Source organism: Lissotriton helveticus, chromosome 11, assembly GCF_964261635.1.
Source record: "Lissotriton helveticus chromosome 11, aLisHel1.1, whole genome shotgun sequence".
Lineage (NCBI taxonomy): Eukaryota > Metazoa > Chordata > Amphibia > Caudata > Salamandridae > Lissotriton > Lissotriton helveticus.
In genome coordinates, this window is record NC_136072.1 from 40,398,156 (window position 1) to 40,419,802 (window position 21,647).

The following is a 21,647-nucleotide window of genomic DNA, read 5'->3' on the forward strand; positions in this document are numbered from 1 at the left end:
CAGACAGTGAATGTAGTCCATTGTTATACATTATATTGCTTAATAACACCAGAGCAATAACAGATTGTATACAGCATCATCAGGTTATTCTTGCCCTAAGTAATATTCATATTCATGGTCAATGTTCAGACCACGCTCAACTGCCTTAAGTTTCAATAACCACATCACTTCTCTTCGCCTTAACTGTAATTGTCTATTCCCACCTCTTGCATCACGTTTAATATGATCAATTCCATGATATTTAAACGTATGTTTATCTTTTTCTTCAAAGTTTCTGACAATGTGAGAGGCAATGGGATAACGAGTATCCCCTGTTTTCAAAGCTCTAAAATGCTCAACCATTCTCTCCTTAAGTTTCCTAATGGTACTACCAACGTAAATCTGTCTACAAGAACAGACTATAACATAAACAACATAATTGGTATCACAATTAATGAACGTATTAATTAGGTGTTCGCCTGTGTTGTTATAGTTAAAAGTCTTGATCTTATTCACTGCCCATCTGCAGGAGCTACACCTTCCACACTTATGGAAGCCTGTAGATCGCCCAGTGAGCCAATCCGGAACAGTTGTCTTCAACGGGTAACTAGGACTGATGAAATTAGAGAGGGTACGACCCCTTCTAAAAGTCAGTCCTGGTTTATCTCCAATAAAAGGTGACAGATCTTTATCCATCTGTAATAGATGCCAGTGTCTATTCAGGATTTTGAACAGTTGAGCACTATCAGAGCCATAATTAGTTACTAGGCGAATCTGATTTTCTTTGAGTACAACAGATTTATCCTTGAGAGTACTAGACCTTTTGAGTTTCTTTACTCTTGTTATTGCATTTTCAACCACTTTGCTCTGATATCCACGTTTAAGAAATCTCTTAGTAAGATCAGTAAGATTGTGCTCGAAGTCAATATCTATCGAACAGTTCCGTCTCGCCCTTACCATCTCACCATAAGGGATCGCTTTGATCTGACTATTTGGATGACAGCTTCGAGCATGCAACACAGCATTGCAGCTAGTAGGTTTACGGAACATGCGACTGCAAATTTTATTGTCTGTGATGAATAACTGAATGTCCAAAAAATTAATGTTATTTTTATCATAGTGGGTGGTAAATGACAGGTTGAGAGTGTTATCATTTAAATAGTCAAAGAAACCTTTGAGTTCATCTACTGAACCTGTCCACACAAGGAGGCAGTCGTCGATGTATCGCCCCCAATAGTGGATATATTGAATCCATTTTCTACCGGATGGGCCCCAGATTCTCTCCGCCTCAAAGAACCCCATAAAGAGGTTCGCAAAGGACGGAGCAAATCTGGAACCCATCGCGGTACCAAGGCGTTGTCTATACCAGTTTCCATCAAAGAGAAATACATTGTTCTGAAGCACCAATCTTGTCATCTCCAGAATCATCTGATTGTGATCAAAATATTCTGCACTCCTATTGCCTAGAAAGAAGTCAATAGCATGTATACCCAATTCGTGATCGATGTTGGTATACAGAGATACCACATCGAGTGTAACCAATATCATTCTCTCATCCCATACCAAATCATTCATGAGGTTGAGTACGTGTTTAGAATCCTCAATAAAAGAAGGTACATTTTTAACATAAATCTGTAAAAAAGTATCAACATATTGGGAAAGGCGCTCAGTTGGCCCCCCAATACCCGAAATTATTGGCCTGCCTGGTGGTTTAGTCATGGATTTATGAATTTTGGGTTGCGTATACATACATGGTGCACGTGGTGTAGTGACTTGCAAATATAGATATTCATCACGATCAATAAGAGTTTCCTCATACCAAGTTTTCAGTTGATCATTAATAATTTTAGACAGACTTATGAGAGGGTTACTTTGCAATTTTTCATAGTACACACTATCATTCAATTGGGAATATACTTCTTCTTTGTAATCTGTTGTATTTAGAATTACCATGTTCCCACCTTTGTCTGCTCTCCGTATAGTAATATCCGGATTAGCAGCTAATTCTTTTAATGCTAGTCTCTCTCCTGGCAATAGGTTATCTCTGTACCTCTTAGCTTTGTGTAAACACTTAGCATCCGTAATCCTGTCTATATCCTGATTCACCGCCTTAGAAAAGGCTTCAATTGTACTACCAGAAACTACTTGTGGTGTCCATTTTGATCTCTCTTTCAACCCACTTTCTTCACTCAAGAACCTATCTATTCCCAAATCATCCAATAATTTGAGTATAGTGACTGGATCTTCCTCTCTCTCAGTGAGGGACAATAATAATTGGGTTTCTTTCAGTTCTTGAATGGTAATTTCACTTATTGGTTTTATTTTCACTTGTTTGGGTTTATCTGGTACATTTGCAAAGTATTTTTTCAGTTTGAGCCTCCTTACAAACTTAAATACATCAATCTTAGTCATATACCAATCTGACATAGTAGTTGGACAAAACCCCATGCCTTTTTTAAGTAAACTGATCATACTCTCCGATAATTCAGTTGAAGACAAGTTCACAATTTCAATATCACCCACATCATTATCATCATTGTCAATTATGGTTTCCATGATCTCGTTCGCATGCCGACCCTTCCTCCCTGTCCTCCTACCTCCTCTACCACCTCTCCTGGTTTTCTTACAATTGCCCCTCTGTTCCTCTCTGAGTCCCTGTTTCCACGGCGCAGTCTGCGCACCTCTACTAAAAAATTATTCTCAACTGGTGTCAGGGAAGCGGTCTCAGAGTTATCTTCATTTTCACTACTGGAAATGTTACTAGTCCCAGGATCACTGTCACTCACTGATGGGGTGCCGCTCTTTTGTTTATCAGTCGTAGGTTTGGTAATCAAATAGTCAAATTTCCTTGCAAAGGTATAAACTCGACCTGACCGGTAGTCTTTTTCGTCGCGTTTAATCTTTCTAGCCTTCCTTTGCTTGATATCATTTTGAAGTTCATTAAGTTTATCATCCAAAACATTATAGTTCTTAATGGTTGCTTCGGGAAGGTTCATTTCTTTAATTTCATCTTCCACTTTTTGTATTTCTACCAATAGCTTCGCTATTTTTCTCTCCGCATTTTCTATTAGAATATTGATTAGATTTTTAGAACTAGTATTTAGTTCCTTCTCCCATGTTATATAAAGATCAGGTTCTAAATCTTCGTAGGTGGGTATGATCTGGGATCTAAGACCACGTGGAATTCTATTGAGTTTGATGTATTGTTTCAAAGTAGCGGCATCCCACCATTTGTTCAACTCTGTACGTTTCAGGGATTCAAGCTTAACAAACTTGGCTCTAAGGCCTTCTTTTTTGGTCTCTTTGGGTGGTCCCATGGCAGCTCCAATTGTGCCACCTGCCACTAATTTTTCAAAAAGTTGCTCTGCCATCTATATGAAGAAAGAAAAAAATAGTCTGTAACCAATGCTCTTTAAGATTAACACAAAATAATTCAGCAGAAAGTTGTGTCACAGTAGAACTAGCAACTTGCAAGCACAGTACATAACATTTGTGGCCTGTATCTATCTAACCTACCACTTCTTCAGCCTTGCTCTAACATTAGTGGGAGTTTCAGGAATCAATGCTATGAGCACTATGGACTCACTACATTAGAGTCGACTATGACAGTACACCAGTCTTATTCTTCTTCTCTCTTGTTTTGCGAAATTGGTACGTAAACTTCTGGAAGCCGGCATAATGCCAGCGCAGTCAACTTGCACCCGCGAAAAAGAGAAGCACGCCATGATGACACGGGCTTGCGTTACTGTACCAGTCCAGTACATGCAGGTGGTGAAGCTCTTACTTTTCCATTACGGGTGGCACTGAGGATACTCTGTTACAAGGGCTACTGCTTAATTAATTTAACTTTCACCCTACAGTGCCAATGACTACTAGAAAAGGAAAATGAAGAAGATAAATAATATGATTATCTATCCCTTCACAGGATATGTATTTGATTACATATGGGATGACTTTAGGTGCTTTTTTTTTATTGAGTAAACACTGATAGGCCACACATGAATGACAGAGTTGTACTAAAATTATTAACAGAGGTAGTGAGTGGCCCCCATAATCGCCGGATATATGCTGTGCTTGCAATACAAAGTACTGCTACTATTCATGGTAGTATTCGGAAAAATGACGACTTCTTTTCCTTGCCTTTCCTACACTGGAACGGACGTGCGGGTGCGGTGTTACATGCTCTTCAAAGTAACACTTAGTTCATCCAGTGACCGTCTACTCTCTCTACATACACATATGCTATCTATGAGTCAGATAGTACCATGATCCAGGCATCCATCCATTCAAAGTAAATGTCAATCATTCTTCTTAATGTCTCAAGTGGACAAACCTTACTTTTTCTCACGGGAAAACAACATTTTCATTTTATTTTGGAAACCGCAAGCCATGCATCCGTGCTTGACTTGCATTTGAATTTCAACCAAAGGGTATATTGCGCACACATACAGTTTCTGTTTCACCCACCCAGGCAGTCCTCTTTCCTTTCTCCTACCACCCATCCTTGCTTCATCCTTCAACCGGCCATGCATCCTATTCCCAGCCACCTCGGGCAGCATTGAAAAACACGTATCTTTCTTTGCCAGTCATCATTACTTTTAACTTGCTCGTCCTTCCACACTTACTTACACCCTTCTTTCCCTTTTCGTTCATCCCATCCATTAAGTTCATCTCTGATCTGACTTGGATTCTCGAAAAAACTTTCACAGCTGAGTTGAAGTCAATTTAGAGGAGGCTACTACCTGGTTAATAAAAACTTAGTTCTAAATTTGTAAGTCTTCTTAACAGTATAGTATACTTGTACTGTACAACATATACACCCGTGCAGAGAGCACACTCTGCAGTCTGCTATCTCAATAAGTAAGGAATATAATAGCTTACCATTGTCCGCCACTACCGTGGCATCCCCCACAGCAGCTTCCGCTGGCTGTTGCACCGCCTCCGCCCCTGGAGTGCCCACCTCCGCGCTGGCCCCGGCACCGGTGGATGGTTGTGCCGATGTTCCGCCTAGAAAATACATTTCAGATTCTTAGATGACATATACACCACTCCCTAGTATTTTGTCTAGGAATTAAAAAAATTCACTACAACTACACAAACAAGTGTAATAATTTGTGACTGTCTAGTCAAAACTAAAAATTGCACTTTTTTTCAGGGAAGGGTGTTGCTTGTCTTGTTACAGTGTTTGGCACAACTGATGAATGCTTGCTTTTTAACATGCACCGTTTTTTTCATAATAGACAGAAGCTTCCCTTCTAAGAACAAGAGCAACATCAGATCATCATCACTAGGACGGAGGCAGCAACGATTCAGCACCACAAAGAAGATTTGAAGTTCCAACAAGGTGAGGACTCGCCCACAATTAATGTGTGACATCACTAGGCACTTTTCGATTTTCAATCCACCGTTTATGTTGTATGATGAACTTGATTTTAATAAATGTTTTTACTTTTAATAAAGCTTTAAAACTTACATAGACTCTGTGGTTTTTAGTCATGAGTGAGTGAGCGAAAGGGTTTGCAATTTGCAAGCATGAGTCCGTGGCTCTAACAGTTCTGGACTCTGACTCCGTAGTCTTATGTCCTGGGTTGGATAAACATCATTGGGGATCAATCATCGATGAATTAGGGAGCTAAATGACTCTGTCACACTAGCTAGTCAGTAAGGAGATGGGGGTTCAAATTCTGTTATGCACTATTAAGTGTCCATAGTTCTGTTTGTGCAGAATTGTCCCTGCAACAATAGTAGTATGGATTGTCCTCCTATCCAATCAAAAAGTAAACTAGTATCTTATTCTTTGTTGGGAATTATCAAAGCATAAACATTTAGAAGACTTCAAAAGACATTATGGACAACCCAGAGGACTGCACTCAGTGCATAGAGCTATTAATGAACAGAATGGGAGTTTCGTTTAACACTTTTTGCCAACTGTGCAAGCTTAGTTAGCTACACAGACAGACTAATAATAATAACCTAGCAGTACCACAGGGAGTCATAGTAGAAGCAGGATAAGAATTTAGAAACAATCTACAAGAAGATCAAAGACGATGTAGGAAAAATCGAATGAGGAACGTTAGTAAACAATAGGTACTCTAAAAGGTAGGGAAGTATAATTATTAATATTAACATGAAAACTTACTGGGGCCAGCAGAGGAGCCCTCGCCGGACCGATCCTGGCCTTCCTGGTCCTCGTCCGCCGGCGCCGCTACCTCCTCCTCCTCTGTCCTCTTGCCCCTGGGGGAGCTGATGTACAACATGAAAGAAAGACCCAAACATGGATGATTGTTGTCAACCAAATCAAACATTTCAAAAGAACAATAACAAATTATTTCGGGGAAATAGCAAATAGACAACAATTGCACTACATTTAGTGACCTATCTGGTGTAGTCTACTAGGATATTAGTATTGCTGGATTCGCGGACCGTAGACTTGGAAAGTTATGTAACTCACTAAACCAACATTAAAATACTCAAACTATCAATCCACCACCACTCTTATTAGTGGCAGGTGTACAAAGGAAGGACTGGACTTGAGTCTCTAGGGGCAGATTTACTAGTCCCTTGCGTCTCTTTTGCTCCGTTGTTGCGTGACTTTTGTGACGCAGCGGCAGCGCAAAAGAGGCGCCATGGTGCGGGGTATATTAACAATGTGATGCATATGGGAGATGCATCAACTTGTAAAGCCCTGCGCCATCAGGGGGCGTTCCGGCGCAGGAACGCATCCTAAAAGTGGCTGAGTGAAATCTACAAGATTTCACTCAGTCACTTTTAGGCCAATGCTGCGTCACTCTAAACCCTGCGGCTGCTTGAAGCAGACGTACGGCTTGACGCAGCATTGGGGAGATAGGGCACCCAAGAGCATTTCTGGAGCTGCGTCGTGGTTGTGATGCAACTCCAGCAATGCGCTGACTTTAGGGCACAGATGCGTGACGCTTCTGTGTCGTTTTTGCCCCATGGTGCGCCGCATTGTAAATGCGGCGCACCATGGGTGGTGGAGGCGTGGCGCACAATTACTGGCGCATCCCTGCTAATTTGCAGGGATGCGCCAGTAATTGTAAATCTGCCCCTTGATGTCTAGCATTACGCAGTTCTGTAAAGTACACTCCTACATAATTACTCAGGCCAATGAAATGAACACAAAAAAATCGAAAACAAATAAGCATAGGAGCACCGCCACTGAGCAGGAGAGCAGTGCATCTGAAATGCAATCACAGAACATTTTGAAACATAATATACCTATAATGTAATCGGCAGCATTATTGCTCTTCGGAAACAAAATTTTTTTGCAATATGATAACACATAGGGCAGGAGAAAACAGAGTAGTGATGAAATAGCTACTACTACTCACCAAGCCCGGGGATCTCGATGCCTATCAGGTCGAGCAGGTCGCGTTCACGGTCCAGGAGGTCGGACCACCGGTGCGTGGCCTGGTTGTAGATGCGCCGGACCCGAGAGTGTTGATACATGGCCCGGCACACCTTCTCCGATCGCTTCCGACGCTCCCGGAGCCCGTACCCGCCAGCGATCCTGCCGCCTGCCGTGATGGTCTTGGGGAGGCGGCGCTGGACATAATAAACCAGTGCACCACCTCCTCCGCGCTAAAGATCTCCCGGACTGTGACGTTCTCCCCCCGCAATCGCCCGCATGGGAGCTGGTTACGGGGTACGGGACCCTTCCCCTTCTCCTTCCCAGCTCCCTTTGCCATGGTCCTGTACAGCAGGAAGAAAAAAAAAAGGAAAGAATAGAGAAAAAGTAAAGTAATTTTTTTTTTAAAGTAGCTTTAAAAGTAACGAAAAGTTGAAAAAAACACAAAATATAGATCTAGAAATAAAGAGGGATAGATATAGAGTAGAAAAGATAAAAAAAGTCCAAAGAAACAAAGGATTGCACAGATGAAAGGAGGATTAGAAAGCATGCACAGAACCATAGCAATGAATGAAAAACAAGATGGCCGCGCCCATTGAGGACCGCGTGGATAAGTTCGCGCGATATTTCCCTTGCGAGCACGCGAAAACGCCCGCGAACACGTAATCGCGTGCCACATACGACGCGAGCATGCAACTAGCGGCCGGAAACGGAAACACGTCACGCAAACAAGATGGCCGCGCCTATACACGGTCGCATGGGCAACCTCGGGGTCGGTGCGCTGCAAGCGGTCCGCGAATAAGCAAAACACCGCGCGAACACGCAAAAAAAAAGAAATCCGCAAATTTGCACAAATTTGCGGATTGCAAGTTCGACTTCGCACGAATTCGCGCCCCGCGAATCTCGCAAAATGGCAGAAAAATGAATTTTGGAAAACTGGAAGCACTTAGCAGGTGCAAAAGTTCAAGCTAATTTGTAACCATTCCGTGTAGTGCTTCCTGAGGGGCCCCTCCTGAGTTCAGTTGCCTACTTGCAACTATTCTCTGACCCTTAAAGCAGGGTCAGAGAATAGTTACAAGTATGGCACAATGCTCCTGTAAAAAAAATTAAACTGCAACAGGAAGCACTTACAGCTAAGGAAGCAGGTGCCAGACTTGAAGCTCAAATTCAGTGACACATTAACCAGCCCCAAATTAATTCATCTCAGTTGAGGCTGGGAAGGTGTGCTTTCCCCACCATAATCTACAGTGGTGAACAAGAGGGTGCTAGTGGTGAACCAAAGGGTGACAGTGGTGAACCAAAGGGCGATGTGATGAACCAGAGGGTGGCAGTGGTTAGTGCTGAACCAGAGGGTGGCAGGGGTGAACCAGAGGGTGTCAGTGGTGAACCAGGGGATGACAGTGGTGAACCAGAGGGTGCTGTGATGAACCAGAGGGTGGCAGTGGTGAGTGCTGAACCAGAGGGTGGCAGCCGAGGTGAACCAGAGGGTGCTGTGATGAGCCAGAGGGTGGCAGTGGTGAGTGCTGAACCTGAGGGTGGCAGGGGTGAACCAGAGGGTGGCAGTGGTGAACCAGAGGGTGCTGTGATGAACCAGAGGGTGGCAGTGATGAACCAGAGGGTGGCAGTGGTGAACCAGAGGGTGGCAGTGATAAACCAGAGGGTGGCACTGGTGAACCAGAGGGTGCTGTGATGAACCAGAGGGTGGCAGTGATGAACCAGAGGGGTTCAGTGATGATCCTGAGGGTGGCAGTGGCGAACCAGAGGGTGGCAGTAATGAACCTGAGGGTGGCAGTGACGAACCAGAGGGTGGCAGGGGTGAACCAGAGGGTGTCAGTGGTGAACCAGAGGGTGACAGTGGTGAACCAGAGTGTGCTGCGATGAACCAGAGGGTGGCAGTGGTGAGTGCTGAACCAGAGGGTGGCAGCAGGGGTGAACCAGAGGGTGCTGGGATGAACCAGAGGGTGGCAGTGGTGAGTGCTGAACCTGAGGGTGGCAGGGGTGAACCAGAGGGTGTCAGTGGTGAACCAGAGGGTGCTGTGATGAACCAGAGGGTGGCAGTGATGAACCAGAGGGTGGCAGTGCTGAACCAGAGGGTGGCAGTGATGAACCAGAGGGTGGCACTGGTGAACTAGAGGGTGCTGTGATGAACCAGAGGGTGGCAGTGATGAACCAGAGGGGGACAGTGATGATCCAGAGGGTGGCACTGGTGAACCAGAGGGTGCTGTGATGAACCAGAGGGTGGCAGTGATGAACCACAGGGGGACAGTGATGATCCAGAGGGTGAACACGCAAAAAAAAAGAAATCCGCAAATTTGCACGAATTCGCGATTGCAAGTTTGATTTCGCACGAATTCACGACCCACGAATCTCGCAAAATGGCAGAAAAACGAATTTTGGAAAACTGAAAGCACTTAGCAGGTGCAAAAGTTCAAGCTAATTTGTAACCATTCCCTGTAGTGCTTCCTGAGGGGCCCCTCCAGAGTTCAGTTGCCTACTTGCAACTATTCTCTGACCCTGCTCTGACCCTCAAAGCAGGGTCAGAGAATAGTTACAAGTATGGCACAATGCTCCTGTAAAAAAAATTAAACTGCAACAGGAAGCACTTACAGCTAAGGAAGCAGGTGCCAGACTTGAAGCTCAACTTCAGTGACACATTAACCAGCCCCAAATTAATTCATCTCAGTTGAGGCTGGGAAGGTGTGCTTTCCCCACCATAATCTACAGTGGTGAACAAGAGGGTGCTAGTGGTGAACCAAAGGGTGACAGTGGTGAACCAGAGGGCCCTGTGATGAACCAGAGGGTGGCAGTGGTTAGTGCTGAACCAGAGGGTGGCAGGGGTGAACCAGAGGGTGTCAGTGGTGAACCAGAGGATGACAGTGGTGAACCAGAGGGTGCTGTGATGAACCAGAGGGTGGCAGTGGTGAGTGCTGAACCAGAGGGTGGCAGCAGGGGTGAACCAGAGGGTGCTGTGATGAACCAGAGGGTGCTGTGATGAACCAGAGGGTGGCAGTGGTGAGTGCTGAACCTGAGGGTGGCAGGGGTGAACCAGAGGGTGTCAGTGGTGAACCAGAGGGTGTTGTGATGACCCAGAGGGTGGCAGTGATGAACCAGAGGGTGGCAGTGGTGAATCAGAGGGTGGCAGTGATAAACCAGAGGGTGGCACTGGTGAACCAGAGGGTGCTGTGATGAATCAGAGGGTGGCAGTGATGAACCAGAGGGAGACAGTGATGATCCTGAGGGTGGCAGTGGCAAACCAGAGGGTGGCAGTAATGAACCAGAGGGTAGCAGTGACGAACCAGAGGGTGGCAGGGGTGAACCAGAGGGTGTCAGTGGTGAACCAGAGGGTGACAGTGGTGAACCAGAGTGTGCTGTGATGAACCAGAGGGTGGCAGTGGTGAGTGCTGAACCAGAGGGTGGCAGCATGGGTGAACCAGAGGGTGCTGGGATGAACCAGAGGGTGGCAGTGGTGAGTGCTGAACCTGAGGGTGGCAGGAGTGAACCAGAGGGTGTCAGTGGTGAAGCAGAGGGTGCTGTGATGAACCAGAGGGTGGCAGTGCTGAACCAGAGGGTGGCAGGGGTGAACCAGAGGGTGTCAGTGGTGATCCAGAGGATGACAGTGGTGAACCAGAGGGTGCTGTGATGAACCAGAGGGTGGCAGCGGTGAGTGCTGAACCAGAGGGTGGCAGCAGGGTGAACCAGAGGGTGCTGTGATGAACCAGAGGGTGGCAGTGGTGAGTGCTGAACCTGAGGGTGGCAGGGGTGAACCAGAGGGTGTCAGTGGTGAACCAGAGGGTTCTGTGATGAACCAGAGGGTGGCAGTGATGAACCAGAGGGTGGCAGTGGTGAACCAGAGGGTGGCAGTGATAAACCAGAGGGTGGCACTGGTGAACCAGAGGGTGCTGTGATGAACCAGAGGGTGGCAGTGATGAACCAGAGGGGGACAGTGATGATCCTGAGGGTGGCAGTGGCGAACCAGAGGGTGGCAGTAATGAACCAGAGGGTGGCAGTGATGAACCAGAGGGTGGCAGGGGTGAACCAGAGGGTGTCAGTGGTGAACCAGAGGGTGACAGTGGTGAACCAGAGTGTGCTGTGATGAACCAGAGGGTGGCAGTGGTGAGTGCTGAACCAGAGGGTGGCAGCAGGGGTGAACCAGAGGGTGCTGGGATGAACCAGAGGGTGGCAGTGGTGAGTACTGAACCTGAGGGTGGCAGGGGTGAACCAGAGGGTGTCAGTGGTGAACCAGACGGTGCTGTGATGAACCAGAGGGTGGCAGTGGTGAACCAGAGGGTGGCAGTGATGAACCAGAGGGTGGCACTGGTGAACTAGAGGGTGCTGTGATGAACCAGAGGGTGGCAGTGATGAACCAGAGGGGGACAGTGATGATCCAGAGGGTGGCACTGGTGAACCAGAGGGTGCTGTGATGAACCAGAGGGTGGCAGTGATGAACCATAGGGGGACAGTGATGATCCAGAGGGTGGCAGTGGCAAACCAGAGGGTGGCAGTGATGAACCAGAGGGTGGCAGTGATGATCCTTAGGGTGGCAGTGGCAAGTCAGAGGGTTGCAGTAATGAACCAGAGGGTGGCAGTGATGAACCAGAGGGTGGCAGTGGTGAACAAGAGGGTGGCAGTGATGAACCAGAGGGTGACAGTGGTGAACCAGAGGGTGCTGTGATGAACCAGAGGGTGGCACTGGTGAGTGCTGAACCAGAGGGTGGCAGCAGGGGTGAACCAGAGGGTGCTGTGATGAACCAGAGGGTGGCAGTGGTGAGTGCTGAACCTGAGGGTGGCAGGGGTGAACCAGAGGATGTCAGTGGTGAACCAGAGGGTGCTGTGATGAACCAGAGGGTGGCAGTGATGAACCAGAGGGTGGCAGTGATGAACCAGAGGGTGGCAGTGGTGAACCAGAGGATGACAGGGGTGAACCAGAGGGTGACAGTGGTGAACCAGAGGGAGACAGTGCTGAACCAGAGGGTAACAGGGGTGAACCAGAGGGTGGCAGTGGTGAACCAGAGTGTGGCAGTGGTGAACCAGAGAGTGGAAGTGGTGAACCAGAGGGTGACAGTGCTGAACCAGAGGGTGGCAGTGGTGAACCAGAGGATGCTGTGCCCATACACGACCGCATGGGTAACTTCACCGTGCTAGCTGCTGGCGAACACGCACAAAGCCCCGCGAACATGCAAAAAACCCCACGAACACGCAAAAAAAACCAAATTCGCAATTTCGCAAGAAGTCGCGAATTATGCGGATCGCGAATTCGCTTTCGCACGATTTTGCGGACCGCGATTTCGCAGATTTCGCCCATGCTTAGTATTTTCAAATTAAAAAACTGTTAAACACCAAGTTCAATCCAGTGCAAAATGTCAACTACAAAAGGTACATTTTCAGTCAGAAAGGGCAGAGAGCAGAAGGAGTTTTTAGAAAGACTATATTCGCTCATCAAACATTGCAAATTCAACTAATTCAATGAAGAAGAGGCCATGCATCTCAGAGTAATAGATGGCTGTCTCTCTGATTCCTTCTGACGATGATCACTGAAAGAGACACTTAGTTTGGGGCAAGTACTGATGGCTGTCAGAGCTGAAGAAAGAGCTGACAGACAAGCCACTAACTTGCAGGCTGGAACAGCCCAAAATGAATCAGCACTGAGTGTGAAAAGTACGTCAAAACACATGGGTATAAGGCCACAAAATAATGTCTCCAAAGAAGAGGATGTTATATTTTTTATGTGGATTTTCCTTTTCACATGAAGGTACATGTCCCTCCATTGGACAGATATGCAAAAACTGTGGGAAAGAGAACCATTTTGTAATGCTGCAAAGTGAGAGAAAGATCAAGTGCATCAAGTTGAGAAAACAAAATGGAGGAGAGATAAAGTGTGTCACATCAAGAAAACAAAATGGATGCCAGAAATTTCTAGAGGTGTTCCAAGCACGCCCACAAAGTCAAGCAGCAAAATCAGTTGAGGCAAGTGAAAACAGAACAATGTCGATTGTGGTCAAATTCCTCGTATAAAAGTTTGTCATTGTCAATCAACAGTGAGGAAGATGGGTGTGCAATGTCATTGTTGACCGCTGGATGCCGTGCACACGTAGGATTTGCTTTATTAAAGGAAGAATAAGGGTTGAAGCTATATCGACAAGTGAAAGTGCAAAATTAATTTGGACATTGTCCCAAAATCATACTGAACGTGAATGGGTATTCCATACCTTTTAAAATAGGCAGTAGTGCATCGATAACCATTATACTAGTGGAAAAGTACAATGAACTATCTCCGGTGCCCCATTTTAACCCAATCAAAAACCAAAGTATAAACGTGCGCTACTTTGATGCCACTGCAAAGTCAAGGTTCATTCATAGCAACTGTGAAGTATTAAAATACGAAAGAACAATTACCAATTCATGTCCTGCCAGGCACTTCATCGAGTGCATGTTTACTCAGTTTTAGCACTGATGCTGTTGTGGAGCCGATTTCTGTAAACTACACCGTCAATGCCTATCATGAGATAGTGAATCAGTTTTTATCCTCGTTTCATGGACTTTGAAGACTTCAGGAAATGAAAATGTAATGTCACATAAATGAGGACATACGTCCTGTTGCTCAACGACATTGTCAAATTGCGTTTCATTTACAAGAGGCTGTTGATAAAGAAATTGATGAAATAGGTAATGGGGAGAACACGCACAACTTTTCCTCTATCGTTGACCTCATATTCAATTTGTCGCGTGCTCAAGGGATTTCACTCTCTGATCAAAGAGTGTGGCATTCCATCACAATGTAGTGTCTCCTGATAGTGTCCATCCCCACTAGCACTGCAAGGGCCCCCTTTCCTGGGGTTGTTCTGTGTTCAAGTTATGAACAAAAATAAGACAGAAAATGTTTCTGTGTGATTAGGCAATATTTATTCGTTATCGTCCATCTTCAAATTTAGTTCATAATATCGCTTGATTTCAGCAGTGATATGCAAATCTGATCATACTATTGTATAAAACCATCAATTCCTTCCTCCTTTCTAATGCATTTCTGGCAGACAAGCCCTTCATCAGGGGTTAGCTCTGCCACAGATCACACGGCGTGCTCACTTCACGCAGCACTTTGGGTTGAAAACAACTCGCCTGTCTGTGTTTAGCATGCCGGGTGAATGTGGCCGCCGGACCCCCCCTCAATACCAGTGATGTCAGAAGTGCTTTATCCAGAAGGGGTGGTCATACGGGGAGTCCCAGAAAACCTTCTAAGCACCCCCACCTTGCAGTGCTAAGGGGGACGGACCCTATCAGAGGACGCTACATTGTGAGAAAGAAATTGAGACATTATTAAAACATGACATCATAAAGTGATCCACTGCTCTGACGCCTTGGGTATCACCCATTGTTGTGGTGCCCAAAAAGGACAGTGGAGGTGATGTGCGCATCTGCATTGATGTGTGCCAAGCAAACAAGGCAATTGAAAGAGAATGACTTACAGGTCCACACATTGCTTAAATGATTACACAGCTGAATCGAGCCAAAGTCATTTTCCACCTCGATTTGAACAAAGGGTACATCACTAACTCAAACTAGAAAATAATTGCAGGTACATTGCTACCTTTTTGACTCATGTTGGGTTGTTTTCATATGTTTTCTGATGGAGGAATTACTCTGGATCCTAAAAAAGTACAGGCCTTGTCTTCCACTTCTCCCCCATAAGTTGCAACTTTTTTGCAATCCTTCCTTGGTATGGCCACTTACTGTTCAAGGTATATACATGCCATTTTGTCTGTGAGTGCCCCATTGAGAGACTAAACTAAACTAAATGTTATATTTTGTGACTGTGAACAAAGCTTCAAGAAAATCAAACGTGCAATTGGTAACGTCACTAAAATGGCATACTTTGTTCCGAAATTGCAGCCAGAGATTTCTGTTGATTCAAGCCCAGTAGGGTTGGGAGCCATCCTTGCCCAGCACACTCAACATTCCAATAGCCCAGGACACATTGTGGCTTATGCTAGCAGGAGCTTGTCATCGACAGAACATGCCTGTTCACAACCTGAAAGTCTTGTTGTAGCAACAATTCCACAATGTGTCTAGTGTGCTAGTTTAATGACCTGTTGTCTCTCCCTCTCATATATCACAATTCTTGAGCCTCAAAATATAATGCCTTCTGGAGTAACTGAAAGGTCTTCTCTTGCTTAGAATGAGCTGCTGAGCACTCACTTTGTTTGATAGACTCATTCTCTGAGCTGCCCTCTGGGTATAAAAAGCCATGAATCAGTCTGAAAAACTCCACTGCCTTTTTGGGAATGTTGTGTAGAGCAAGATGGTCAAATTGGGAATGGGCATCACCTGGGATGGTCCCACCATTTCCCTGCCCCATTATTTTCTTGCCCAATTGTTTTACACCATTCCCTTGTGTTCGAAAACTGATTTCTGAATTTCTACCCATTTACCTTCCCCAGGTCCCTTGTAAATCAAATGTAAATCACTCCATAATCGGGGGCGTGGCTTGCACCCAGCGACGATGGCAGCTGTCCCGTGACTCTCCTGCAGCGGCGGGATTTCAAGAGGAACGGACAGCACCTATTTCGCACGTACAGCTCCTGAAATGTAGGACTAGCTGTGGGACGCCTTGTAGCAAAGGCGGACACTGTTTGGAGGCTTCTTGCTATTGGTCGAGGTCGTTTGCGGCTTTTGTGCTCCGCGGCTCGGCTACGGTGAGCTACTGCCGCCATCTTGTCTACTGCCTGAGAGTCGCAGACGGAGTTTTTCTCCAAGCGACGCTCTGGTGCTTTATCTTACTTACTGGCATGCAGACGACCTCAGCGGCATCCTTGCATTCTTCACAGGTACTTTTTGGAGGCTCTCACCTTATTTAATATTTCATCGCTCTGGAGAATTTTGCTCCTCACAGTTTGGCCTCCATTTTGGAATTCATTCTACATACTCTCATATACTTTGAGGTGATTTTCTTTTCTTTTCCTTCTTGGCTTGTGACTCCGAGGATGCATGGGACAGGTTTTAAACACCAATGACACCTTACTGTACCTCAGTGATTGCCTGCATTTCTATGGAACTTTCTCACATTCCACGATGGCTTAGGAGGATCAACGCTCAAATATTGATTTCTTGTTGAGTTTTTTTTGCTTCTTCACAACTTTGGTTTTGAATGAGTCGCTAACACCAGAGAGATTTTGCTTTCTCCTCATAAGTGAACGCATTATTTATACCTAGGCTTTTGCGCAGCTATACTCTTATTACAGTGTGTGCTCCTTATATTGTAGTCGCTTGTTGGTGTGCCTAGGTATATTATATTATCTTTGCATTCCTGTGCAATAGAGTTTAATTCTTTAATGTTTAACCGTCTTGTAATTTCTGCTGCATTATATTGCTGGGACGCTTATTTCTAGGTCTATGGGACGATTGTCCAAGGTTGCTATTGCCGCAGCCCACTCCTCTCAAGTCTCTCATACGCACTAGCTCTCATTTTGACTGCTTATCCATGGAGGACTCAGACGCTTCCACATCCAAAGGTGCCTCAGTGCCCCAGTCTACTTATAGTTCTGTTGCTACTAAGGCTTCCACAAAACGGTTGAAGAAAGACCCTCCTTCTCCACCTAAACAGTCAACATCTGTGACAATGGATCTCTTGTTTGAAGAGATACGAGCTTTGAGGCCATCTATGGAGGAAACCAAATACACTTTTTAGATGCTCTCCGAGAAGTGGTCTAATATGGATCAACGAGTTGCTGTGTTAGAGCAAACATTTGAGACTTTCTCCTCTTCCGCCTTCAAGGTGAATTCTATCTCTTCACAGGTCTCCGCACTTCATAAGTAGATTGAAAATTTAGAGAACAGAAATAGGAGAAATAACCTTCGCATATATGGTCTTCCTGAAGGAACGGAAGGCTCAGATTCGCTTGCCTTCTTTAAAACATTTCTCCCAACTCTTCTTAAATTGCCTGAAGGTACTACGCTAAACATTCAGAGAGCGCATCGACTGGGATCACTATCACGCCCAATGTCTTCCTCTTCGTCTCACAAACCAAGAGGAGTGATCTTGTACTTTCTGGAATACACTGATTTACTAATGGTTGTGTCCGCTACGAGAGCAATGAATCGCAAAATGTGGTCAGGCAAGTCTCTGTTTTTCTCTCAGGATTACGCTAAGTCAACAGCGGATAGGCGTAAAGAGTTTTTGTCCTTACGACCCCAATTGCGTTCAATAAATGCAAGATATGGTCTTTTCCATCCCTGTTTGTTCAAAGTGACTACAGGCAACACAACTATAACTTATGAGGATCCACTAAAGTTGAAGAGCTTTCTTTACTATTTTCATGTTGATACCATGGAGGGATGCGCCAGTTATTTTGTGTGACGTTAGACACACCTTGAGCCACCATGGATGCGTCGCATTTACAATGCGGCGCACTGTGGCGCAAGGTTAGAAAGATGCGTGATGCTTCTGTCAGCAAGCGTGACACATCTCCAGCACTGCTCAGGGGTGCCCTATACTTGCTGTGCTGTGTCACTCCTTACGCCTGCTACAAGCAGGAGTAAGGTTTTTACGCAGCGGGACGTAAAACTGACTCCGTGAAATCTGCGTCACTTTTACCGGGTTTCCTTGCGACGGAACGCCCACCCTGCACACATTATACCTGATGCAGGTATAATGTAGCACAGGGCTTTACAATGTGACGCATCTCACTAGATGCGTCACGTTGTAAATATGTAGCATAGTGGCGCATTGTTTACGCCGCCGCTACGTCACAAAAGTGACGCATCGGCGGCGTAAAAGTGTCTCAAGGGGCTTGTAAATCTGCCCCCTAAAGCCTCCAATACCTTTGGGTCGAGTTTGTTCTATATACATCTGCCAAACAAAAGCAAAAAACACAGCCCCCAAACTGAGCTCATCACTCCTTGCTTATAGGCTTGCAACCTCTATGCTACTCCAACCTCTCGGAGGGCAGGCTATCAATGCCAAGGATGTCTCTGCGGGCAACAGGCTGTTGACCTAACTAAACCGGTGGTGCTGAAGGCCCCCCTAGGTCACAAGTTCTAAAAAAAGAAGTGGGGAGATTAACCTAGTTAGGCAGTATGCAAGTGACATCACGGTGCGTGACATCACAGCACATGGCATCACGCATCACGGTGCATGGCATCATACATTGCATCACAGGAAGTGACATCATAGGAAGTGGCATCGCAAGCCATGATTTTACATGTAGTGGCATCACCAGAAGTGACATCAGATCTTAAGCCCTCACATATATGTGTAGCAGGTCTATCGTGAGCACATTTGAGCGCAAGCACAATTCGGGTATACAGGGAAACCCTCCTGATTTTGGCAGAATTCACACTTTTGTAAGCTACACATAAAACAATGGTGCCTTTTGTCAGCGTAAAGCTTCCTTTATCAAGGATTGCCCCCCCCCTTCTCCCGAAAGTGTCCACCCCTCTATCTCTCCATCGGAACGAGCTAAGCATGTCTTTGCTCACCATAGAACAGCACCCGATGTGCGCTTCGAATTCAAGGGTACCAGAATAAAATAATTATTGTTTTGGACGTTGGCAACGCCGGGGTCACCTCCCATTCACCATCCTTTTCCATGTACTTTTTTTTATCAAAATCTGAAAGCCTAAATTATAACAAAAAGTCTAAAGAAATGACTATAAATTAATGAAGTGAGACATCATAATGCAAGTGGTATGCAGCCCAGAAGTGCATTTTTTAGACTCATCGTTGTAAATATCACTTCTAATAGGCTGGTGGCTGCTGTTAGCCCTCCGGATTGTCTCCTTGCTTCACAAACACTTCTCCTAAGCTCATGCCACCATGGCAACCAATAATACACACACAGGCTGGACTGGCACAAGGATTTTTGCTACATCGGCAAAATAATTTCTTGCCATAATTCTGATTTCCCAACCAATCCCCATTTGGGTGCCAGCAGGAGCCAGAGTCTGAATCAGATGGTAATTTCTGCTGCAATTTCATATAAACTGAGTTCTTAACTGCATACATTTTCCAAAGAAAAATCTGGTGGAATTTGTTCAATGCACATTCCGAATTTGTGGACCTTGGAATAGATGAAAATACAGTGTTTATCCTTTAGCCACAATTTGCACCCTACGGTATGAGTATTTTCTAGGTGTGGTATTACCCCAAATGATAGAAGGCAGCTTGGAATAAGCCCCTGCCCCTTGCTCCATATTCACCCCGTTTCCCAGCATACCTGCCTGAGAGTCTCATGGTGTAGACTGAAGTTTAGCGCCCACATGCTTCCAACGATAGGGAGTGGAGTTGGTCCAGGTGGAAACTTCCTCGCCGCCCATTGTAGATTCAGAAACTGCCCCAGGAGCAGGACCACAGCCAGGGCAACTAGCGCCCACGTGACCTCCATCGCTTCCATCCTGTTTGGGAGCTTTACCCGGAGCTGAACCCGCAAACTCTTTACCTGGACCGTCTCTCAGTCAGGGGTGTCTCTTGTGGGGATGTTTCACTCTTCCTTCTTTTTCTCCTAATGCCAAGCAGTCACAGTGTAGACTGTGTGAATAAGGACTGGAGACCTCTGGGAGAGGCGCCAGCTTGCACAGAGCTGCCATCATGTCGTGCCAAATGCTGCATTAACGTCTCTTCTCCCCGGGGCTTGTAGCAGAGCTATGGAGTGGTCAAGGCAGGTTCCAGGCAGCAAAGCTTTCATTCCAGGTGAATAAAGCAGACTTGTTGAGTACACAGCAGGCCACATCAGCAGGCAGTCCTCGGAGAGTCTTTCCGCAGGTTCAGAAAGTGAACTGAAGAGTGGGTCTGATGGCGCTATTTTTAGCCAAACAATAGTATACGAGAGTAGCCACTTTTACTAGGGCGAATCTATTGGTACGTCCTATTAATTAAAGAAAAACATCTGTTTTGTTAAAAGGACTATCATCTGTTGGAATTTACTCTGTAGCATGCTTCATCATTGAGTGCTCAACACAGATTCCAGTATTGTATTTTGGCAAGTTCTACCTCTTTTGTCCAAGGGAGCTATTTATGTGGTATTTTTTATCGCCTATGGTTGGGGAAACTAAACTTAAAATTGCCTAGGAGTGCCCTCAATCAAACTAATCTAATTTTATTCTCAGGCCCCCCTGACAAGATTAAAAACAAAGGGCCATATGTAGGTAGCTTATTACCGGTCGGTAGCGGGCGAAAATCAGTAAATTTCCCGTTACCGACGGGTATTTAGCTTTTTTTAATGTAGGTGGCTGGATTTAAGGAATCGGTAAATTACTGAATCCTTAAATCCTATGTAGGGATCACTCAAGTGAGTGCATTTTTGATTTAAGGATTCGTTATTTACCACCAACTACAAGTTGGTGGTAAATATCGAATACCTTTAAAAAAGTAATTTTGTGCTATTTTAAAAGTGCCATGTGGCAGACATACTTGCCCTTAGGGCATGTATGTGCGCCACATGTGCACAAATGCACAATTCAGCGGTGCAACAGGGTGTCAATGTGACACCCTGCCACCCTTGAATATGCTCCCCCCATTACCGATTCGGTATTTATCGAATCGGTAATAGTGAATGGCTTCCCATTCATTCCTATGGGCCTTTAGGCCCATAGGAATAAATGGGAATTACCAAATCGGTAAATACCGAATCGGTAATACCGAATATTACCGAATCGGTAAAATTTACAGAATTTTTACCTACATACTATTTACTGATTCTTAAATACCAAATCGGTAAAATTCGGTATTTAAGAATCGGTAAATTGAGATTACCTACATATGGCCGTAAATGTAGCGGCTATTTACCTGGCCACCTGATAAGTAGTGAAATTTCTCTACTATTTACCCGGCTGCTGGCTAAATAGTACAAATTGTTTACGATTTGGCCGGCAACCTTGAAAATAACGGAAAAGGTCATTGTTTGCCTGGCTGCTGGGTAAATAGTAGATATTCTGCACTGTTCAGCTGCCCGCCGTGCAGACAGGAGAAAATCTTCACAATTTTCATGGCGGCTGGCTAAATAATAAAGATTTTACACTATTTGGCCGATGCCTTGCACATAACATAACATATTCACTATTTATCTATCCGCTGGCTAAATGGTAGAGATTCTGCTCTGTTCTGCTGATGGCCATGCAAATAGCAGAAAAACGCCACAGTTTATCTAGTCGCTGACTAAATAGTACATATTCTTCACTATTTACCGGGCCACTGGCCAAATAGCAGAGGTTCTGTACTATGTGGCTACAAGTCACGCAAACAAAAAAAACTTCACTCATTACGCAACTGTTGACAAATCAGCACACATGTACAATTAGGCCCAAAACAACAAGA

The 21,647-nt window shown here is 45.3% G+C and overlaps 1 protein-coding gene across 1 annotated transcript in view; it reads right to left on the minus strand.

Annotated features, from left to right (window-relative positions):
- The window catches only part of LOC144790964 (cytochrome P450 2J5-like), a 466,984-nt gene extending 447,221 nt beyond the window's left edge, over nt 1–19,763 (minus strand). The window contains exon 1 of the mRNA XM_078665581.1: nt 19,552–19,763. Within this exon, the coding sequence (XP_078521707.1) occupies nt 19,552–19,728 (177 nt within the window). The 5' untranslated portion in view covers nt 19,729–19,763. The remainder of the gene's footprint in view (nt 1–19,551) is intronic.
- Nucleotides 19,764–21,647: the final 1,884 nt, after the last annotated feature.